Here is a 24,129-nt window from a genome sequence, read left to right as displayed (position 1 = left end):
TATTTTATAAAAATTAGGTATATAGTGAAGGAAGTGAGAGTTAAACCCACAACCTCTCTTATGTAATAACTTACAATAAGTGAACAACCACTAAACTAGTTAGTTAATTTAGTAATTTAGAGCATTAGTTTGTTATTTTTTATGTTATTAATATGTATAAAATTTGAAATGATTGAATTTTATATTTACTTTGAAAAAATTTGATATTTCTACGGGTAGGGTAGGGTAGGATAGAGTTTAGAACTTTAGGGTGTGGGTAGAGTTAGGGTTGAGAGATTCTCAACCCGCGGGTAGGATAGGGTAGAGTTTTAATAGAATTTTCAACCCGCTGGTAGAGTTAGGGTAGGGTCCAAACCCTACCATACCCTACCCATTGCCAGCCCTAGCGGCGCTGCTAATTAGGCACCGACATCATCACCTAGACCGCCGCCTCAGCAGGGGAAAGACGACGACAACTAAGATTAATGGGGTCCGTAGGGTTTAGGGATTTTATGCACTAATTTTGTAAAAAAAAAAAAGTGAATTTGACTACTAATTGTGCATTAATTGCGAAAAAAATTGCTTACAGTCAGATTTATCGGCGAAAAAATCTGACGATAAATAGACATCACAAAACATAATATGGCGCCAAAATTACTGTCGAAAAAATCCGCCAGTAACCATAAACCGCTTATTTTCATCATGTTGATTGCAAATTTCAAATGCAAAATCCGCTAGTAATTACCGTCAGACAAAATAATTCGCCGGTAAATGTTTTCCAACGCCGTTTATACCTCAGATGCATTTTGTCGTAAATCTAACGGTAAAAAAATTACCGGCGGATTTCAATAATAAATTCGCCAGTAAATCTAATGATATTTAATATTTTTCTTATAGTGTATTATTTATTCAAAAAATAATGATTATTAGTCATTATATATTTTTAAATTAATTATCATTTATTTATTTGAGTAATAATTTATTATTAATTAAAAAATATTACTCAAATAAATAGATAAATAAAAAATAAAGTAAGTTATTTTAATTACAAATAATATGATTGATTTTCATAGTAAATCTAATATTTTTTTTTAAAGAAAAAAATATTTTTAATTATATACAAAATTAAGAAGTAAATTAATTTCTTTAATAATAATAAAGAACACTAACCCATTAAAAGAAATTTAAATATACATATAACTAGAAAAACATTAAGTAGTGTTAGGTGAAATGTTACTGTATATAGATACCTTGATCAAATATTGTTTACTCTACAGTTTACACATCATATAGCTTGCGTTTGTTTCTGAGAATAGAATAGGACAAGACACTAAGAATAGGACATTAATGAATAGAGACACAAATTTTTATGTTTTTGTATTTTATTTAGTGATAAACTAGAACAAATTATAAAAATTTAATTTACTTTTATTTTTTTTCATTCAAAAAATTTGAGATAAAAAATATAATAATAAAAAATTAACAAAAATAATAAAAGAAAAAATAAAAAATAAGTTATGTCCTTTGTTAGTGTCTTCGTGTTCTTCATGTGACACAAAATACACTAATACAGTATCTTTGAACACATTATTTCTGTCTATATCTCTTTTGTCAAATACAATTTTGTATTTTTGTATTCCTGTCCCAATATCTTGTCTCTGTAAACAAATACAGTCATAATGTTTTTTTTTTTTTTTGTGACTACATAATGTCTTTAATTTCTCCTCAAAGTAACAATGACGGTAAAAACGAAAAAAGAAACAACATGGCTGGATCTTGAACAGTAAAATCTCCCAATATAATCCATGAAGACCCATTGAGGTGTCCATAATGTAGCTGACTCAGCTGATGGAAACAAGTGCAGGAAGATGGTATGGACTATGGAGCTTCTAAGAAATTGTATGTTGCATTGAATAATTGCATCCAAAAATCGGCTAATTTTTTTGGTTATAGTAAAATTTAGTATAATGCATCGATATAAGATGAGATAGATTTAGAACAAATTGGGAATGACGATTTAAATAAGCGACGAAAAAATATACGAAACTATCCATTTATAGAAAAGAATAAATTTTTTTTTTTTAAAATGAGAGCCATGATTTGTTAAAAATATTTAATAAATAAAATTGGTAATGCCGATTTTTTCAATAAATTTTAGCCATTAATCAAAGATCGGTTCTTGTTTTTTCTTTTTTATTTTTTCTCTCTTCCTAAAAGTGTCATTTTCGATTTCTTTAAAAATATTAATACCGATTTCAATAAAAAGTTAAAAACCATTACTCTTTTCATATCTATGCATAACACGTTGTAATGTTTATTTTACTGTATTACACTCATTTAATAATCATATTAAAAATAAAAAGCGCAAAAAATTAAACCCCGCAACTCCTCTTCCCTCCAGATATTTTCTCTTAACCCAAAACGGAAAGAGGTTTTAAACATGTATTTATTTGTTGTTAATCACTTATGTTATCTTTAGTTACAATATATTAAGTATAAAATATAAATAATAGAAACACAAAAAAAATAATATTTTTATATTTTTAAAATAAATTATAAAAATTTAATTATTTATATTTTTTATTTAAAAAATATTAAAAATATAATAATAAAAAATTAATAAAAATAATTTATATTTTTATTAATATTTTAATATTTTTATTATAATAAATATAAAATATATTAATTTAATATTTTTTAATAAATATTTTATTTATCAAATATAATTTTATGTATTTATATTTCTATTTCAATGTCATCGCCTCTTCGTATTTTTTTTTTTTATTTTATTAAAGATAGGAGACCTCGAACCCGCAACTTTTTAATTGAGTATGGAGAGACTATGTCATTTGAACTATAACTCTCTTGATACCTTTAACCAAACCGTCCAAACGGGTTTTTATGCCACCACGTACGTGGTACTAGCAGGAGGGTTCAATGACCCATATGAGAAAATATCAACTATATGCAACCTCAGCTTTGACTTGTTAACGCGTTTTTCTTTTTTCCAATCTATCATCATCAATAATTAAAATAATATTTTATATTTAATTACAAAATAATTACTATAATATTTTAAAAAATAGTGTTTAATTTATAAAAAATATTAAAAATTAATATTTAATTTAAAAAATATAAAAATAAATAAAATTTTAAATATTTAAAATTTATCACAAATAAAAATTAAATACTATTATAAACATCATAAAATTTATCTAATTAAAAAATTGTTGAGATTAAGCATTTTTAAGAATAATTTCTAACCTTTATGATAGGTTATTAATTTTCTACTTTCATCCGACAAAAAGCATATTTTATTTTTCATTTTGAGAAGTGTAAAAGTAATAAATAAATAAATAAAGGAAAAAGATTAAAAATATGTTTGACACTATTAAAAAGTGGAATAACAAGTTCTTAAAAATGTTTGTAATATATTTTTAAGAAAAAAGTATTAGATACGTATTTGAGAAATTTTTTCATTGACTTATAGGTGTTTGGAAAAAAAAAATGATGTCTCTGAAAAATTATATTAGCGAATTTATAAATTACTAATTGAATATGACAAAAAAAATGGCAAAATGTGTTCAGCGGTATAATTTTTCAAAAATCTATAAATCTTTGCATCACTAAATTTATAAAAGATCGATAAAAATGATGAAACACACTTAATTTTTTTAACTCTTTCATGACCTAAATTCTTGTAGACATATTTAATACTTTATTCTCAAATTTTTATAAATTTATCATTAATTTTTTTTAGAAACTTATTTAATGATTTTTACTGTAAAACCCTAAGTTCATCACAAAATGTTTTAGAATCTAATTATTTTATTTTATATTAGTGTATCAATAGATATTAATATATTTATTAATTTATTTTTATTTATGAAATATTATAAAAATATAAAAATAAAATTAGTTGAGATGACAAGTTGTATATAACTTAATTAAGAGGGCTTGACTTTATCTCTTAGAAATAGCAAATTTTTTTTTATGATTATATATATATAATAAAATGTATTTTCGTAAAAAAAAGTTGTACACTAGCTCTTTTATAGTATAGTATTTTTATATAAAATAAAAATTTAATTTTAATATATTAAAAATTGTATACAACTATTTAATTGAATTGGTCAATTTAAATAATATTTTATCTAACAAATTTTAAAATTAAAATTTTTATAGCCACAAAAATAAATAATTAAAGAATTTATTTTTGATATATTATTAATATGTATATATATTCAATTATATTAATATTCAATCATATTACGCATATTTAAAATTAATTATTAATATAAAATATATATTTATATATAAATATATGGTAATTGATTTCGGTAGTTAATTTTAATGTATAAATAATATTTTTTATTAATATTATGTTAGTAAAAAGAATTATTATAGCCAATGAGTAACAGTTTAAATGGCATAATCTCCATCTAAGAGGTTGTAGGTTTGAGTCTTTATTTTTTTTTTTTACCAAAGATATGAGACTCGAACCCGCAACCTCTTAATTGAGTATGGGGAGACTATGTCATTTAAACTATAACTCATTGGCAAAAAAAAAAAAAAGACTATTATATATTTACCGCATTCGTGTAAATGAATAAAATTAAATTATTATGTTGGTGGATGCATTAAAATTAAAGTGATTAATAGATTGAAGTTAATTTGATAAGAAAAAATCGGCCGACTTTTGAGTGGAGCCCACGGTAAGATCCACACGGCCGGGGGGTGAGAAACCCAACCAAAAGCAATGACAAGGTTTCAGTTTTACGGAAAAGAATCGAGTGAAGGAACAAGTGAAACCTCAAAATCAGCTGTAATAATCAAACAAACAGTGTCAGCAATAAAAAACAAATCAACACGCACAGAGAGAAGAGAAAAAAAGTCAATAAGGGCAACCTACGTATGTATTATCCCCACTTCCCCTATTTCCTGCTTGCAAGCACCAAACACTTCTTCTTTCTCTTCACACATACCAAATTCCAGACGGTTACTTTCTCACTCTTTCTTAAAACCATCGTCTCTCTCTCTCTCTCTCTCTCACCCTATTCTATTCTTATTATTTTAGTTCTTGGGTTATAAAATATTTTGTGTTCTTAGTTTCTCTCTCTCTCTCCCCCTCAAAGTTGACGGTAGAATTAGAGACGACCCACTTGCTCCTCAGATCTTTCAACTTATTTTTGTTGCAGAAAGTTTAGATTTTTTTCGGTAAGTGAATTTTTGGATTACCGGTTGATTATCTTGGTGTTGGTGTTGTAAATTAAAATCCCGCCTTTTAAAAAAAAATGTTTTGAATGATCCGGGTGGGGTGGTTGTGACTTGTGATGCTAATTCCTGTTTATTCAGAGTTGTGGAGTTTGTTTGACTTTGGTTTTCTGTGCTGTTTGTATATTTGTGTGGTTTGAAGACTGGCAGAAGAATTAGATGTTGAATAATAGAAGGAAAAGGTGAGGTGGGGCTGAATTATATGGATAGTCTCTGTTGCTTCAGCTCTGTTAGAGGGGTAAGCAATTTTTCCCGCTTTCTTATCATAATTTTACTTCTCTACTTTAATTTCTTTTAATCTTAAGAATAATTAATCTCTATGCTTATATTATTGCTTAAAGTTTTAAGGGATTTGGTTGGATATGGAAGAGCCTAGGAGGCATATGATCTGGTTATATATCGTGTATCATTTGTCTATTTGAAGATTAAGTTCTGGTGGTATAGAGAATGGACTTGGAACTTCCTTGATTTTTGTCTTCCTGAGCTTATTTGGTGAAAGAATTGGATCATATAGATTATTGTTGATTGTTTGTGATTATGGCTACCAAGAACCAATTCTTTTCAATACATAAGCTGTGAGATGGAGTCTGAGTAGTGGCTTTATATGGACAAGTTGCCGACTGTTAAAGTATCATGGATTTATTGTACAAATTTATGGAAAAAGGGATGTAAATCATAGATTTTAAGGTGTGCGTGGATGAAACGGAAGAATGCTTCATGTATTTTGTGTTATTGAAAGCTCTCAAGAAAATTTTCCTGAACAAACACAAGAAAGGCCCAGCTATGTTTTATGGTAGTTAATCTTTTGCCACAATTTGTGTACAAGGCAACAAGGGAACTTGAAGGCATAGGTAATCATGGAAATACAAAGACATAGATAATAGTTACATTTGAGCACCTGCTGTTGGTTTGGTATTTCTTGTTTAGTACAGAAAATCCTAGTAAGAGAGGAGATGTTGTCCCATTCCAAGATTCGGGCATACCAGATAGGCCTGGTCATGTCAGAGTTTATGAACTTGCTGTCCGAAAATATCAATCATGAAAAGCTAGTGCATCATGAGAGAGAATATGGTTGGTTTCTTGAGCTGAATAATCCATAAAATGAGAGAACTGGTTCAGAAATGTTGTTATCCCTCGCTGTAAAGATGGAACTGGCATTTGCGTCTAATGATATGCAAGATAAAATGCTCTAAGCAATCAATCACCTTTTGAAGCTAAGTGGGGTTTGGTCCAACTTTGAGTGGGGACTATGGATTGTTTTTCTCCATTTAAATATGGTTGTGGCTTGACATATCTATACTTGTGCTCCGGGTTGTAATCATGGATGTACAATTTTTGTTTTCTTTAATATACATATTGTTGAAACTTGAAATATGTTAAAAAAGACCTAAAACACTTCCGTTAACTGTATTTGAACTTTCATATCTTTAGGTGGTTGGAGGGCATTCTTCAAGTAACTCTGGAAAGGGCAAGAGCCATCAGTCTACAACCAAGTATGGCTATAGCCTTGTTAAAGGGAAAGCAAACCACCCGATGGAGGACTATCATGTAGCGAAATTTGTCCAGTTCAAGGGGCAAGAGCTGGGACTTTTTGCTATATATGATGGACACTTGGGAGATAGCGTACCAGCATATTTACAAAAGCATCTTTTTTCAAATATCTTGGATGAAGTAAGTTGTTTGATCAAACAGAAGATATAACGTTGTTGTTATTGTTGTTATCACTTTCTATTTTATGTCGAATGAAGTATTATAAGTTGAAAATTTTAGTTCTATTCCCAACTGGCCAACTTCCCATACTTTTTTGGCAACAGATATCAACCATGTAAAAACATAATCCACTTTGGTTAACTGTCTTGATGCAACCAGTAGTATACCTTTCCTGTCAAAAGAATATTGTGTGGATTCTTCATAATTCCTTTTCCCATAATTTTATTTATGATTGGTTATCCAGAAGGACTTTTGGGAAGATCCGTTCATGTCTATTTCTAAAGCTTATGAGACAACAGATCAAGCAATTCTTTCTCACAGTCCTGATTTGGGACGAGGAGGGTCAACTGCTGTGACTGCAATTCTTATAAATAGTCAGAAATTATGGGTAGCCAACGTTGGAGATTCACGAGCAGTTCTGTCAAGGGGAGGGGTGGCTGTACAGATGACTACTGACCATGAACCTAATACTGAGCGGGGCAGCATTGAGAACAGAGGTGGCTTTGTCTCAAACATGCCAGGTTCTTCAACTAACCCTGATTTCTATGCTTTGTTGCTACTGATATTCAGTGCTGATTTTTGTGTTTTCTATGATATCTCATTTGCATTTTTTCGTATTACAATATTCTTGTGGAAGAGATTGTAACTCGTGTCTTGTGCCTTCTCAAATTATGATATGAGTGAGTGATATGGGGAGTAGTTCTGATTTCACTGTATGCAATGCATTCATTAGAAATGGAAAGGATGAATTGAATGAAACAATAAGTTGCTGTCTTTTGGAATTAGAAATATCTTCTCAATTATGTATCTGACATGCGTTTGACATATTTTGAGGCCAATACTCTTAAGTAATCTGAATGTTGATGGAAGGGATTTTTGCATCCTATTTTATTTAGTTTGACCATCCAATTTCAAGAATTGCATAGGGGATGCTAAAACATCTGTCATAGTGATCTAGAATTGTATTGACAAGTGATGTAGCAAATGGAATTCTAAACTTGGCTTCAATGCCAGTGTGTTATGACATATTGTGCTGCCAGTGCAATATGCCTCTCATTTTGATAATTCAATTTTGTTCCAAGGTTTACATGTTGAGGAGAGACCAAATATTTGGCAATGCACACTCGCATCCTAATAGTATCACTACTTTATGTTTGAGTCTTGTTCTTTTTTGTTGTAATTTATTTGTGTGTGGATCATATCAGGAGATGTTGCAAGGGTGAATGGGCAGCTTGCAGTTTCGCGAGCATTTGGAGACAGAAACCTCAAAACACATCTGCGATCGGATCCTGACATCCAGTATGCCGATATTAACCCAAATATTGAGCTTTTGATACTTGCTAGTGATGGTCTATGGAAGGTTTTCTATTAATCTCTTTTTGTTTCCCTTATTTCTTAAAAGGCAAAAATGCACTTCTAAAATCACATAAATTTGTCATTTGGTTTTTTATTTTATTTTCCCCACAATCATACATTCATTCTCATTCCATTTCTTTCCAAAATTCAACAAATTTCTTCCACATCAACTCCAATAGAAATACCAATGGTGGTGGTACCCGGCTCTTTGCCATGCAGGATGCACTTTAGAGGGTAGAGTGTAACATTTAAACATTCAACCATGCTACATGTAGTAATCCATATTTTGGTTTCTCACTTTTTATTCAAATATTGCACTTTACTTTCTAAAGTGCACCTTGCACGGAAAAGGAGCCCGATCTTTGGCATCTGATTGGAGCATGTTTAATTTTGGCTGCTCAATCTGGACGAATTTGATGAGGTTTTGAAATGATTCAGAATGAAAATGAATTGGATAAAGATAAGTGATGGGAAGAAAATTAGCCTTCCACAAAACAAGTAATTATGTTTGTACTTAAAATTTTTCATTAAATCCAGGTAATGGGAAACCAAGAGGCTGTAGATATTGCAAAAAGGATAAAGGATCCACAAAGGGCAGCCAAACAACTAGCCACTGAGGCATTGAACAAAGACAGTAAAGATGACATTTCATGCATTGTAGTTCGTTTCAAGGGATGAAATAAGGAAAAAAACCTACTTGGGTTTTGGGTACATAATATGGGGGTGCAGTTCCATACCTACTTATATATATCATTTTGGTATTTTATGGAGAATAGCTTTTGCTCCTTCCCTTCTTGATATGTAAAATTGAAGTTATTGGATTTTAGGTGGTGCCTTTTAGTATTTCTTGATTTCTTGGCTGTGTAGATTCCATACCATAATTTTTGTTTTGTAATATGCTTTATGACCTGGAGTAGCAGTGTGAAGATGAGCATAGTTATACACTCGACATTTGTTTTATGATATACTTCAAATGACACTAGCTTGAGTTGCTTCAGCTGCAATTCAAGTGAGTATACCCATGTTTGAGATTTGTTTCAATTCCCTTTTTATCCCCTTTCTACACGCTATAAATGTTAATTATGAATGAAAGATTAAGTATGATTACTTGGTTTTATTCGTAGTGACAAAAGAACAACTTCAACTTTATTGGGAGGGTTATATGCAAGAAAGTTGCTACCCTAGGATACTAGGCTAAGTTTGGTTATGAGGATATGACGAGATATCGAGAGTAAGACATAAAAAATAAAGATACAAAAATTAGTATTTTTGTATTTTATTTGATGATAAATCAAAATAAATTATGAAAATTTAATTTTATTTTTTATACAAAAAATTTGAAAAGAAAAATATAGTAATAAAAAATATAATTATAAAAAATTAATAAAAATAATAAAAAAAAATAAGTTACATCTCTTGTTGATATTTTAGGATTATATATGTTGAGAAAGACATAAAGTATAATAATTCAAACAAACAAATAAGTAGAAAATATAAAAGTAAAAGCCTTTTTCGGTTTTTAACCATTTATTCGATCAATATTACGTCTCCTAACAATTATAAAAATACAAATTGGTCTCTATCCACTTTTATATTTGTCAATCTATCCCCTAGAACTGGTTACAGTTAACGATCACGTGTTAGGTAACGTCTTCTTGGTAATAGGGACAAATCGCCTCCTGAACTCTTCAACTATCTCGCTCCTCCGAAACTCTTTCTTCCTCCTCTCCTCCCTCTTCTCCACCGCCACTGCACTCACACTCCTCCCTCTCCCTCCGATCCTCCCTCTTCGCCACCGCCACCATACTCACAATTATCATCGTCATTAACAATATCATCACCACCATTTATGCATGATGATTAATGAAAAATTTATATTTTTCTAAATTCTCTCTCCCTCCTCTCTTCTTCTCCCTTTCTCTATTTTTTTACTTTCTCATTTCTCTTCATCACTTACCACTACCACCACCGCCACAACTAGGGGTGTTATCGGTTCTTACAGATGCACAACCGTTCGGTTTGTTGTTTTTACAACAATCGAACTGAACCAACAGTGATTTGGTTCAGTCGGTTTTTTTGGTTTTTGATTCCTAATGAGAAGAATATGAATCACAATAATTAGAGGTTTAAAATAGTCAATAAACTCAAATAATAAGAGTAAAACATTGAAATGGTTAGGGGTTAGAGATTTTTGTTGTTAGGTTAAAGGTTAAAATGTTTAAAACATTGAAATGTATGCATATCTTCGGTTCGGTTCCTATCGAACCAACTGAAAATCGAATCGAACCGATCGGTTTTGTCAGAAAAAACAAAAAAACCGATTTTTTCGGTTTTCAAGTTGGTTGTTGTAATTTTCGGTTCGGTTTTGCGGTAATTTTCGGTCCAGTTCGATAACTTACACCCCTAGCCACAACAACATCATGAGTTTCATTTATTTAACACTCAAACTTTACTTTTTTTTTTAGTCATTTTTCTGGTAATTTTTTCGAAAAATAAATGAATTTTTTCCTCCAAGTGGTTAGGTACTTTTTTAGTGTGATTATGTTTTTAGTTTTTGAATTTTTGAATTCTGATGATAATATTATTGATGACGATAATGATTGTGATGAGAATGAGGAGAAATGAATACAGTGATTTTGATGATAATTGTGGTGGTGATAATTTTGATGATGATTCGGAGAAGAGGTAAGGCGGATTGAAAGTGTTGGGGGTTAGGGTTTTGGAGTTAAGAGAGGCGATGCAGAAGAGGAAGAAGAGGAGGGAGAGAGAGTTTTGGAGGGAGAGGGAGGAGGCGGTGGCAGAGAGAGAGAGCCAGTGAAGTGGAGGAGGGAGATGGTTGAGGAGATTTGTCCTCATTACAAAAAAGACAAAGCCACGTAGACACATATACCTGATACGTTAGCATTGACCTGCTGTTAATTAGTCTAAAGGGTTGGATTGAACAAATACAAAAGTAGATAAGGACCAATTCATATTTTTATAATTATTAGGAAACACAATATCCATTAGATAAATGGTTAATGTCCGAAAAAAACATTTACTCAAAATATAATTATATTACATATATCCTACAAAATTAATTATCAATCAAGTCGCGGTCTACAAAAATAAGTCGCAACTGTAGATTTAATTATTTTACTAAACTATTTTTGTTTGCGTAAAAGTGTTATTTTTATCATAAAGGATAAATCTTTTAAATTAAAGAAATAAAATTAAAAATGTTTGTCAAAAAATGATGATGTAATAGTTTGATTGCATTTGCAAATCATGGCCGTTCAGGAAAATTCTTAACCTTTTTTCTGTGTCAACAATAATACGCTATGCGATGCTATATGCTAATTCAGTATCACCCGCCACCAAACCTCTCTTTACTCCTTTCTCGCTTCGCTAAAACCCTTCCAAAACCCCTCTCTCACACAAATTCGTTGACACTGCTTCTGAATTAGCCTCTCTCTCTTGATTGATTGATCTTTGATCATGTCCAAATCGTTGGAGCTGATCAAGGAGCATGCTTCCAACCCCAAGCTCTGGTTGGTCGTCGGAGTGGGAGTTGCCGGGATCGTTGTTCTGGCAGAGACACGCCGGAGAAGACGGCGCCGGAACACACACAAACAAGACTTCGGTGCTTTTGTTGAGCGTTTCGAGCTTCTACCATTTCCTCAGCCTCCACCTCCTGCTGCCAAACAGATGCTTTCTTCTCTAACTTTTGCCATCAGCGACATGTTCGTCTCTAAACATCATACTTTTTAGCTTTGCTTCAATTTGAGTGTTTTTCTAATATTTTTTTAGTTCCCCTTTCATGTGAAAAATTACCTGATAGCTACAGTGTGCGGTATCTGTATATAACATTTGATTTGTTATGAAGGCCATGCTTGTTTCAGCTAATGTTTATGGTTCAGGTTTTCTAATGGTTTGTATAAAGGAGTTGACCTTTCTTGGTTTTCTTTGTCTGGGTTGAAGGAATAGGTTTGCTTAGAGCTTTAGAGTTGATACTTTTATCGGGTCTAATTAGATTTTTTCTGGTTCGAAGGTTTGATGTGAAGGGCTATGTGACGGGGTTTGGGAATCCTGACTGGAAGAGGACGCATGAGGAGGCAGAAAAGACTGCGGTTGTGGTTACTGCACTGCTAAAAAATGGTGCTACTTGTGTTGGCAAAACCGTTATGGATGAATTGTCTATTGGGTAGGGACTCGGTTAGAAGTTCTTTAGTTTTGTGTACTAACTGAAAAAACTTGTTCTGCTCAAATGTGATTTTACTCAAGACACTCTGTGTCAGGATTTCTGGTGAGAACAACCATTATGGAACTCCGACGAATCCTCAAATGCCATCTTGTATCCCAGGAGGGTCTTCTAGTGGTTCAGCGGTAGCAGTTGCTACTGAGCTTGTTGACTTTGCCATTGGTAAGCTTTTGTGATTAGTGGACCTTGAATTGCTTGAAGTGCTAGACTGCTAATCTATTGGTTTGTTTATTACCTTTGACACTTGTGATAATAATAAATTCTGAGCTTCAAAACTACTTGCTTGATTTTATTTCTTATCTCTATATGTAAACATAGAAGAAATAAAGAATATTGGATCTTTGTAGGTACTGATACTACAGGATGTGTGAGAATTCCAGCATCATTCTGTGGTATTTTTGGTTTCCGGTCATCTCATGGTACTGTTTCTACTGTTGGAGTTCTTCCAAATGCACAGAGCTTAGACACTCTGGGTAAGTGCATAATTATATGCAATTATTGCGATGCTTTTAGTTGGTTATATATTTAAATAATAAGTTTCTGCGTCATCGTTTCCTTGTGACTAACTTTGTGAAAAGAAACTGGAGCAATTAGGTGCCTGTTTTTAATACTAAATAAATTTACATGAGTAATATCATTAAAAAAGAATATGGCTGGTTGTAAACTTCTATAGTTGAAATTTGAATATATATGCTCTAGGTCTTGATCTTCCATCCCAGTTGAATATATGATTAGCTTAATAAGAAATTACTACATAGTGAGGTGAATCAGCATTTTTGGAACCTTTTTTTTTCCAAAAAAGGTTAATCTTTTTTCTTCGGTTTGTTGATTACTTTATTGCATGAGTGCATTACAGGATGGTTTGCCCGTGATCCGTCTGTCCTGCATCGTGTTGGACATGTTTTACTTAAGTTGAATTCTGCAGAGACCAAAAGGTCAAGAAGCATTATATTTGCTGATGATCTCTTTCAGTTATCTAAAGTCCCTACACAGAAAACAGTATATGTTGTTGGTAAAGCTATTGAGAATATGTCTGGGTGTAAGTTTCTTTACCTGTGAAGGCTAATTGGTGAAACCAGTCTCCCAAAAGAAAGTGTCTGTTATAAATTACAGTGTTTGATCATTTTGGTTTTGCAGATCAAGTTCCAAAGCATATGAATCTTTGTCCGTACATTGCTTCTAAAGTGCCCAGCCTAAAGCTTCATCCAGCATCAACAGACCAAGAAAATGGAGCATCTATATTGAAAGCTCTTTCTTCAGTTATGCTTTCATTACAAGGGTATTCTATTATATGCTTTATGATTTGGTTTATTGTAGTAGACAATATTGTACCATATGGTTATCTATTCTTCATTTTGATATTTAGAAAAACTTTTTTGTTTGTTAATTGATGCCTTTGCCTGAGATATTTTTCTCAAACATTTTTGAACTTAAGTTTCAAAGAACCATCCTTTGCAATGAATGGTTACTTCTTTCTTAACTGCAGAATGCTTTGTGGTGCGTAAATCATGTCTTATTTATTTATATGCTTATATTGTTTTGTATTCTGTCTATAAGAAACAAATAATATTATGGCATGTATTTATTCTAGAAATGTGTTTTTTCATCTGATTTCAGATACGAATTTAAAACCAATCATGAAGATTGGATCAAATCCATCAAACCCAAATTAGGCCGTGATGCTTTTGATCGTGTTATTGCTGCTATTAATACTACTCATGATAATATAAAAACCTTGTATAAAGTCCGGACTGAGATGCGAGCTGCATTTCAAAGTCTACTAAAGGTACTATAACATCTGTAGTTATTCTTTATTTATATCCATTGTGCTCTCTAGTTAGTGTTATCAATATTGAAGATTTTTTAGTGATGTTAATCTTAATTCTATCATAGGAGACAGAAAATAAAATAATGTAGTAAGCTGTTCTTATTATTTAATATTTTGAATAAGTGGCATGACTTGTCATGGAATTTCATTATTTATGCCAAAATTACTTAGATCTCTGATTTTTACCATGAAATGACCAAAAAATTTTGGCAAGTCTACTTTCCATCCCATCCAATTAAACACATCCTGATTTTGGTTAGTCGTCCCTCAGGATGATGGAATACTCGTTATTCCTTCTGTAGCAGACAGTCCATTAAAGCTTAATACAAAGAAAGGGTTGTCTTCTGAGTTTCATGACAGAACTTTTGCATTGTCGAGCATTGCTAGCATGTCTGGATGTTGTCAGGTAATTTACTATCTTTAGGTGCTAGAGGTGATCTTGTTCCTTTTCTCAGTTTCATTTGTTCTGAAACCTTGCTTGAGCTGCTTGCTAACTTTTATACTGTTTGTTGCAGGTTACAGTTCCATTAGGTTCTCATAATGGTGGTTGTGTTTCTGTTTCATTCATCTCATTCCATGGGGCTGATAAATTTCTGCTTGATACGATCTTGGATATGTATTCAACTCTTCAAAAGCAAGTTAGTGTTGCCTCCTATTCTTTGCCATTACCAGATACCAATGGCAACATTGAAACTTCTGAGCTTCTAAAGGAGAAGGTTTGTTCTATCTTGCTACTTTATTAAGAGCAGCAGCTTGCATTATATGTGCAAGGTGGATAATATGATATAAGCTGATAAAAGGCATATTCTTCAGGGAAATGCAGCCTTTAAAGGAAGCCAGTGGAATAAGGCACTCAATTACTACACTGAGGCTATCAAACTGAATGGCATGAATGCGACTTACTACTGTAACCGAGCGGCTGCTTACTTAAAGTTAGCATGGTATGAGGTTTCTCCTATTTGTCAATTGGTATTTTGTCCATTTCTCTATTTAAACGGTTTCCCATGAAATTATGCAGTTTTCAGCAAGCAGAAGAAGACTGCAATAATGCAATTTTGATTGATAAGAAGGTGAGAAGATAAGCATGTAACAGTGGCATTTTTTACAAATCTTGTCTTCTAATATCTTATTTGTAATTAGTTTCTAAACTTTGATAACCTATTTGAAGTGTTACAGTACCCTCTAATATGTTGAGAACTGCCGATCACCCTGTTACCTAATGCACATCTGTCTTTTGCAATTGCCAGAGAAGTTCAAAATGGACCTGATTTCATTGCTTGTATTCTTTTTCTTGATAATGATCATAGTGTTCATTTCCATATTCCGATAGTTTCCTGGGATCTTTGAGATTATGAAATTGGTTGTATTCTTTTTCTTGTTAATGCACATCTGTTGGGCTTTGTATTAACAATCTTAATATTTATACATCTATAGAAAGTATCCTTTTTGTCAAGTGTAGCTCATTTTATGTTTTCTGCAGAATGTGAAGGCGTATCTAAGACGTGGAGCTGCTAGAGAATCACTACTACGCTATAAGGAGGCCCTTGAAGGTGAGTATTAATTTATTTACTTAAATATTTTTGAAGATAGTCCAAACTTTGTTTATATTCTTAATAATGCTGTTCCATTTTCCTTTGCCATTTTTGTGATGAAATGCAGATTTCAAGCATGCGCAAGTTCTTGAACCACAGAACAAGGATGCTAGTAAGGGTGAGAGAAGAGTCAGAAAATCGATGGCTTGATCATTGGTGTTGTTTCTACCTAGATGATCGAGAGAATTTCAGAATTTGTATAAATTGTGATTGATTGTCTCCTTTTTCTAGGAGGAGTTAAAGAAAGATGAGCCTCTGTTGATGATGATGAGGTGCTGCATTTTTGGTTTCTACATGTTTGTGTATATCTTTGTTAGAACTCTTATTTGGTGAATGCCAATAATGCCAGATTAGTGTGTGTACAAGTTTGCCTTATGGCGGGTACAGAGCACTTTGTTCTTATTGTATCACATGTCCTGTCCTAATCTCTCACCAAACATTTTTTTCTCGATTTGCACGGGTCATCCTTGTGTAAGGGCCATGCTAATATTCTCTGTATCGTTCCAATTTTATCGGATGTCCCCGAAGGGACCTCACCAAACATTTTTGTGATTAGATAACCAATTTGTCAAGGCTCTAAAATTCCAGGTTCCAAATGTGCAAAGCATGCTGATTTCAGTGAAAGGTGGACTTATTTGTTTTGGAATAATAATCAGTTCTTTTGTTAAAAAAAATAATCATGTTAAACTCAGCCCAAACAAACTCAATAATTCTGTTGCAATTCTGTTTGCGAGAAGTTACCAATTTCCAAAGAATTCTAAAGAATTCACCAATTTATTAATATTTTCGTACTCAATACAATACTCAATACTCTTATTTATATTTCTAACAATCTCTAATAGATTAACCAACTAATCAGTATTTATATTTCTAACAATCTCTAATAGATTAACCAACTAATTAAGCGATTAGTTGGGTTGTAACAAAATTTCACGGGGAATTAACTTTTCACTTTAGGTAAAGTAAAAAGTGCAAGGCTCTTTAAAAAGATATGATTAACTTGGTTATAATTTTAGAATTTAATTATCTTTTTGGTGTATTTAATATATTGAAAACAAATAAAAATCTTTTCAATAATTAGTAAAACATTTTTCTTTAGCATTGTTAAAATTTGTCCGTAAAATATTTCCTTGAGAAAAACCCAAATCAACCCCTAACAATTACCTTGGAAGACAACGAGGCCCTGACAAAAAAAAAACTCAACCTGGCCCCTGACAAAAAAAAAATCCAACCCGGCCCCTGACAATTACTTCGAAAGGACAATGAGGCTCCTGTGCCAAAAGAAATTTAATGTTATTTTTTTTGGCACAGGGGCTAATCAGTCCCAACAAAAAATTATCAGGGGCCGGATTGGGTGTTTTTTTTTTCTTGTCGTTGTCCTTTCGAGATAATTGTCAGGGGTCGGATGGGGTATTCACTCTATTTCCTTAGAACATATGTTAACAAAATTCATATTTTTAAATTTCAATTATTCATATAAAATATAGAAAAATGGAGGATTAAAATTTGCCGCTTAATGATGAGATGTAGTGGACTTGTGGTCCATCAAAATAATTAAATGTTTCAACTTTTTCTTAAAAGATCTAATTCTAATCGTGTCTTTAAAAAATTGTTTTATTATTTTAAATTTTTAATAATTTAGTTCATTAAAAATAATATTTAAAAAAAAAATTCGTAAGTCGTAACTATATTACGATTTTATTAAAAAGATTATATGTAAAATTGATCACTTTTGAATATATTAATATTTATATCTATAATTTTTCTATAAATAAAATTTTAACACATCTAATTTTTAGACAATTAATATACGTATAGTTTGTGTTTTAATTTTTAAACAAACACTTTTCAAGGTTGAACACTTGAAATCAGAGTGTATTTAACCTTTTAATTATTAAAATGTTTAAAAGAAAAATAACCAAGAATTTTTGTTTTTCCTTTTTTTGTTCTTATTTAATGCTTGTGTACGTTATACACACCTAAATTTGGCGCGAAATGGGTACGACGGAGACTCCTCCGATCCACCGCCAAGCCCTCCATCTTCTCGCTGGTGGCAACCAACTGCTTCTTCAATCAGATTTGAAAGAAGAGGTACACAATACTACTAAACTTTTTTTTTTTGTTGACCACAGTATTCCTAATTGACAGGTCAAAGATTAAACGGATGCGGATTCGAACTCTATTTAATAGGTTGCTACGTGCATAAGGCTAAATTCGAACACTCACTTATTTAAGCGGATGAGTGAACTGACCACTTGACCAATCCAAGTCGATTACAACACTACTAAACTAAGCTATACTTAGAAAAGCGAAAATATTCATTCATTCATAACGTTTCAATAATTTATTAGAACCGAACATAATAAAAACTTGGACTTTACACTACACCATAGTTGTTGGTGCAAAGCTTCAAATTAGATACAGATGCTGATCCACATTAATCAAAGAATATGCAATAAACAAGCAATTCAGATCCTCTTACATGCTCACAATGCGAATATTTTTGTAGAAACATCAAATTTCTCTGATGATGAGAGAAGGGGATCCTGCAAAGTATATTTAGTCTCATCACAAAAACTATATCATAAACTGTTAAGAAACTAAAGGGTTAAATGTTAGTTGAAATCAAACCTGTACAATTTTTCGATGGAAGATACGTTGCAAGATGCTGCTACGGCATCTACTTCTATTAATCTTTTTAATTTCAATCTGTAACTTGTCTAGTAATGCCCCATAAGTTATTTGAGGGTGTTCCCTTATTGCCTTTGCGAGAAGATAAGTAAGAACACCGTTCATTCCTTTTCCACCAAAGACCTATGTAGGTTGGCAAAACCCACAAGAGTGTGAACAAGTATCTTACATTATTCAACTTCATTATTAATTTAATCGGAAATGTTTGGTAACAAAAAAAAAAATTAGCTAAAAACAGCATAAACTTGCCTTATTTAACATTTATTAATTATTATTAAAATTAATGAATGTTAAATTAAATAAGGTAAGTTTGAGCTATATTTTTTGTCTCTCTAGTATTACCGTAATTTAATATTTGCTTACTGTGCTATCATTAGCTGATTGGCTATCTTCACATGCACTGAGACAAATTGCCACTCCCCCACTTGTATGTTTTCTGATAGGTTCCTTTGATGGTGGCTTGTTATCCTCCCAAATGTTCCTTCAAGCATGCAACAGAAACTTTTACAAGGGCTATGATGAGGTTGAAATGCTCAAATGCAGTAATTATTTTTAAAATAAATTAACATTTGTACCCATGAAATATCCAGACGCTGACAAATATATTCATATATAAGAATAAAACGACAATTGTAACACAAAAGATGGCCTTCATGTGCCAAAAGTACCCAAACGTTGGTTACGCAATTGGTCTGTTAGGGTACTTTTGGCACACATAAACCATCTTCTGTAGTTACAATTGTCGTTTTATTCTTATATGGATACATTTATCAGCGTCTGTATCTTTCATGGGTACAAATGGTAATTTATTCTTATTTTTAATTATCTTAGCATCTTTGTATTTTCTATCCTACTATATTTACTAATTACTAAACAAAGTCTACAAAACATAACAAAAGTAGAAAACCTCAAAATTGTACTTTATTTTGATGAATCATGATTATAAGCATACAATAGATCAATAATTGAAATAAGAGAAACCGCAAAATGTAGTTACCTTTCAAGATTATAAACATAGAGAAGATCAAGAATGGTTCCACTGTGACAGGCATCAACAATGGCATGGAGTGTGACACCACTCTTGAGAGGCCAAACAATGGTAGAATTTATATCATTGTCAATGATCATTCCTTCTTTGATAAAATCAACCGGACAGAGAGCTTCATCAAAGCCATCAATCTCATCTTCTTTGAAATCCGGTTGTTGCAGGCCGTGCCCCGAGAAGTAAAAGACCAAGGAGTCTCCTGCCTGGCAGTCCTTCACAAGCCACCTTAAGGACTCCATGATGTTATGTTTTGTTGGTATTAAATCAGCATTCTTCTCTTGTTCTGCATTTCATTTTGTTGGTATTAATCACCATTTCAATCCCTTAGCATTGGTGCAACTCTTAGTATTCTAAAGTTGAAAAGGAATATGTGACATGGAAATGAACAGAAAGCAGAGAATAATTTTTACATGCTAGTTATAGTAGCCAGATAAAAGTTTGTGAGATACCTGTGAGGACTCTTATGCACTCATTTGGAAACTTGAAATTCTTAATCAGCAACTCCCTCATGTTGTTAGCATCATTAACGGTTCCCTTGAGCTTGAATTTCATTTTTGTGTAAGAAACTCCACAGAGAACTGCACGCTTGCTATGTCTGCCTGGGAAGGATGATGAGGAGGAAGATAAAGCCTTTGAAGATGGTGCTTCTCTGCTTAGCAAAGTTCCAATTTTGTTTCGATTATCCGGATAACCATGTTTGAAAAATTTTGTTCCAATTTTCTTCACTTGGCTGCATATTCCACACACTTCCCTGGATTTCTCTTGTCCCAGAGTTGGAATACTAACATTGTGGCATGTAGAACATAGGTATGGAGTTGTTCTTGAAGTAACTACACTTACACACTCAGATTTACACCATCTGCAAAAGAACCTTGCTTCTGCACTAGGCTGAGAACTATTACAAACATTTTTGCAAGCATAGCAACGTTGAATAGTAGTGTTTGTGGGGGATGAAACAATAATCTTTTTGTATCTTTTGTTCTTAAGTGAAGCTTCCATTTTTTGCAGTACTTATAATTATAATTAGTTTCTGCTATATGCCAATTATGCAGGAATCACCAACATATATATACATAATGAATGCAGAGTGTTGGATTAAGAAATCTATAGCTCTATATAGAATGAACGGTAAACGCAATTTCAGATCAGGCTACAATATATCTATCACCTTTTTGCATGCATTTCATTTACATTAACGTGAAGTACACTTTTCCAATGCCTGAAAATTGTGGTCCATTGCATTGTCTATTCAAAAACTAGAAAGTGTGGCACCCAAATAGCGTGTTTTGATGATTAAAGAAAGACACACAAAATGTAGAATCCAAATGCTAACTTTTGACAGGGTCCCATTTGAAGGTTAGTCAATTCTGTGTTATAAGGGGAACCCCACACCAGTGAATAATAATTATTAATCAACCACTTTAATTTAAGAGGTTAAGAGAGTGAGAAACTAGAAATATGTGTTGTACTGAATGGCGTATCTGATTAGCATCTTGGTAAAGATATAAATATATATGCTTCTTTCTATTCCTTATTCTCACAACTAAAGCAGGCATATTGGAACCAGATGCTCTTGACTTTAATTTCTTTTGCTTCTCAAAATGGGTTACAAACCTACAATTTCTCTTTTTCCTCTACAAAAAAATTAAAATTTATTACAGTCTGGCTTCCAATTTGGCCTGATTTATTGGATTCAAGAATATAAAGTGCCTAACTATGATTGAGTGGGGGGGAAAATAGCTATTTACATCACACACACACACTAAAATTAAAATCTTTTGAACTGAAAATGAGACTAAATTACAGCAAATTTTATAAAGTCACGTTTTGCATCCTCTCAAAATATGAAAAGCTGGCATCTCTCTAGTGGATTCCTTCCCTCAATTAGTCTTTTGATTAAGACAACCAAAGTTTGAAGCCAAAACAAAATGTGACAGGCTTTGTTTAACGTTATTTGCAGTGACTGTCGTAGTGTTTATCTCTATCATGAGTTGGAAATTAACACCAATGATTGATGAAGGCATGAAGCCACTCTTTATGATGAGTTGCATGTCAAAACTGTTCGCTGTTGACTTTTCACGGGTACTCATTTTCCACTTTCCAACACATTACAGAATCACGAGCTGCTTTCACAGTTATTATGGTTTGTTTTGAGTTTTTCTAGGCATGCAACTCAACTCTCTTTGTACAAGGGGGCATGCATGATATGCAATATGCAAGTCGTTTCCCAATCAAATACACAAAATTATTATACAAAAATTTAAGAACCAAAATTTTATTGTTTTGTATAAGTATGATTTTTTAACTCATGAATAAGTAGTGTATCTTACAAAATGGATATGTTATTTCTATTTTAAATTTTTAATGATGTCACTATCATTTTTAACATATTTATGTAAAAATATCATTAAAAAACCCATACATGAAAATTAACAAATATCTTACTTCTTTACTTAACAATTCTCTTATATTAATTTTTGCAATTCCGCTACGTTACCAACAACATTTCTGTCAACTCTTATTTGAGGCCTGCTACACATACAAGTCTTTTGGACTTACAAATCTTACAAATCTTACAAATTGCTACCCTCTTCCTCTTCCTCTTCTTCTTCGTTTTTTTTTTTTCGATTTTCATGGTTTATGAAATCAAGCTTTGAAATCGTTTTGAAAATAATGGAACTTCAGAAATACACCCAAACGATTACAGAAATACACCCAAAATTCGTTGAAGTACACCTTATGCATAATTTAGAACTCTTTCTCTTTCTCCTCTTTATCTTCTGCTGCTTCTTCTTTTTCAAAAACGATTTCAGAGCTTGATGTCAAAAAACAATGGAAATCGAGAATAATGAAGAAAGAAAACAGAGAGAAAAGCACGTAAATGAAGAAGAAGAAGAGGAAGACGAGGAAGAAGAACGTGCAGCAAGAAGAAGAAGAAGGAGAAAGAGAAGGCAAGAAACTAAAGAAAAGGAGAAGAAGAAGAGTAAGAGGAAGAAGAACGTGCAGCAAGAAGAAGAAGAAGGAGGAGAAAGAGAAGACAAGAAACGAAAGAAAAGAATAAGAAGAAGACGAAGAGGAAGAAGAACGGTTCGAAGCGCGTTTTGAGCGTTAGTTTTAATTGGACTTGTATGCGAAGAATTTCTCCTCTTATTTATAAGAGTGTTTAATGAAAGTGTCTTTATAAATATATTTTTTGGATGTGTCTCTTTATATATGTGTTTAAAATATAATAATTAATTATTGTTCAAAACAAGTTGGCACATAATATGTTAGTACCTATACTTTTCCTAATTTTTGTTACAAAAATGATGGGTTGATTGGTTTTGAGTTGTCCAATTACCAGTGGAGTGATGCTTTTTTGTGGTTCTCATGCAAGCCCAATGAACAAAACTACTAAGGGGGATGAATTGAGTGTCAAATATATATAATTCTAATCTCAAATGAAATATAACAATTTTTATAAATTATTTTAATTCTTATATTTATATCTGGCCCATATTACTTAAATTCTGAACCCGTCACTATCTATGTTTCTTTCTGCTAAAATCTTGAAATAAATGAGTGGTGATTTGGAATGAATTGATGTTGGTGCATTGTTATCAGTTGTATGTAAGGATATTATGTTAATGTTAGTATTAGTTAAATTTTTTTAATTTTTAATGAATATATAATAAATATATTGAAAATTAAATTGTAGAGATTTTTAATATAATTTTTTAAAATTAATCATTTTAAAAAATATTTTAAAAACACACGTTAACTAAACTTAAAAAATAGTAGTTGAATGAAGTTTGGTTTGATAATTTTGGATATTTATTAAGTATGAGATTATATTATATTTCTTTAATTTGAATAATTATAAGTTAATTTTAAACTTTTTTAAATACTTTCAAAAACACTTTTAATTTTTAGAAACTGAAAATAGTCAAATACAAATAATATTTTTTATTTATCAAATACAATTTGAGATATTTATATTTTTAAAAACATAAATACTTTTCAAAAAAACTTTATCAAATAAGAGATTATTTATTTTTCAATTTGGCAAGTCGTTTACGCATATTTATTAGTGATTTGTGAAATAAATAAAAAGGGTTGAATAGCTGAACAGCACTGTTCAAAAGGACAAATAATTCTAGACGGAAGACGTAAGACGTAAGTGATGAAAAATTCTCTTATTGGTTAAGTGGTTATGTTGTCGACCTCTAATAGCAAAGCTAATCTGCCCGTCTTATCCTTCGTTTAATAAATTAAATTGAAAAAGTGTAGAGAGCTAAGTGAGTAAGTGTTCATTAGCGAAGAATTGAATAACTCAATTAATAATAATTAATAAATTTAAAATTTAATTAATTGATATTAATAATATTTTTGAATCAAAATTTATCTTAATTTATTTTCACTTTTACTTATTATT

General features: G+C 31.7%; 3 protein-coding genes and 1 non-coding gene across 6 annotated transcripts; 2 read left to right on the top strand and 2 right to left on the bottom strand.

Moving 5' to 3' along the window:
- The first annotated feature begins 4,749 nt into the window (after positions 1-4,749).
- On the top strand, positions 4,750-9,341 carry LOC112734423 (probable protein phosphatase 2C 9). Of its 2 annotated transcripts, none has more exons than XM_025783729.3 (6): positions 4,750-5,196; positions 5,396-5,491; positions 6,685-6,924; positions 7,208-7,484; positions 8,169-8,262; positions 8,857-9,341. In XM_025783729.3, the coding sequence occupies exons 2-6, from the start codon at positions 5,456-5,458 to the stop codon at positions 8,858-8,860; spliced, it is 651 nt and encodes a 216-aa protein (XP_025639514.1). In that variant the 5' UTR covers positions 4,750-5,196; positions 5,396-5,455; the 3' UTR covers positions 8,861-9,341. The 2 variants fall into 2 exon arrangements, with proteins under 2 accessions (XP_025639514.1, XP_025639513.1); XM_025783728.3 differs by having other exon boundaries at positions 4,753-5,196; positions 8,169-8,323.
- A 2,215-nt stretch (positions 9,342-11,556) lies between these two features.
- On the top strand, positions 11,557-16,389 carry LOC112734422 (outer envelope protein 64, mitochondrial). 2 transcript variants are annotated; one of them, XM_025783726.3, is made up of 13 exons: positions 11,557-12,041; positions 12,350-12,502; positions 12,597-12,721; positions 12,907-13,032; positions 13,416-13,598; positions 13,697-13,838; positions 14,177-14,345; positions 14,659-14,793; positions 14,903-15,103; positions 15,201-15,328; positions 15,406-15,457; positions 15,868-15,937; positions 16,047-16,389. In XM_025783726.3, exons 1-13 carry the CDS (start codon positions 11,797-11,799, stop codon positions 16,127-16,129), a joined length of 1,812 nt encoding a protein of 603 aa, XP_025639511.1. In that variant the 5' UTR covers positions 11,557-11,796; the 3' UTR covers positions 16,130-16,389. The 2 variants fall into 2 exon arrangements, with proteins under 2 accessions (XP_025639511.1, XP_025639512.1); XM_025783727.3 differs by lacking the exon at positions 13,416-13,598.
- Positions 16,390-16,413: 24 nt separating this feature from the next.
- On the bottom strand, positions 16,414-16,511 carry LOC112739730 (U6 spliceosomal RNA). The gene has a single exon (XR_003170666.1). It is a non-coding gene; the product is annotated as a U6 spliceosomal RNA (small nuclear RNA).
- Positions 16,512-18,296: 1,785 nt separating this feature from the next.
- On the bottom strand, positions 18,297-21,029 carry LOC112734420 (metacaspase-3). Its single transcript, XM_025783724.3, has 5 exons — positions 20,165-21,029; positions 19,668-19,998; positions 19,034-19,151; positions 18,611-18,793; positions 18,297-18,525 (listed from the first exon to the last, which is right to left on the bottom strand). Exons 1-5 carry the CDS (start codon positions 20,712-20,714, stop codon positions 18,466-18,468), a joined length of 1,242 nt encoding a protein of 413 aa, XP_025639509.1. The 5' UTR covers positions 20,715-21,029; the 3' UTR covers positions 18,297-18,465.
- Between the last annotated feature and the right edge of the window lie 3,100 nt (positions 21,030-24,129).

The sequence above is a fragment of the Arachis hypogaea genome, chromosome 3 (assembly GCF_003086295.3).
Source record: "Arachis hypogaea cultivar Tifrunner chromosome 3, arahy.Tifrunner.gnm2.J5K5, whole genome shotgun sequence".
Classification (NCBI taxonomy): domain Eukaryota; kingdom Viridiplantae; phylum Streptophyta; class Magnoliopsida; order Fabales; family Fabaceae; genus Arachis; species Arachis hypogaea.
The sequence above is the reverse complement of the archived record's forward strand: the minus strand, read 5'-3'. Positions and strand labels throughout refer to the sequence as shown.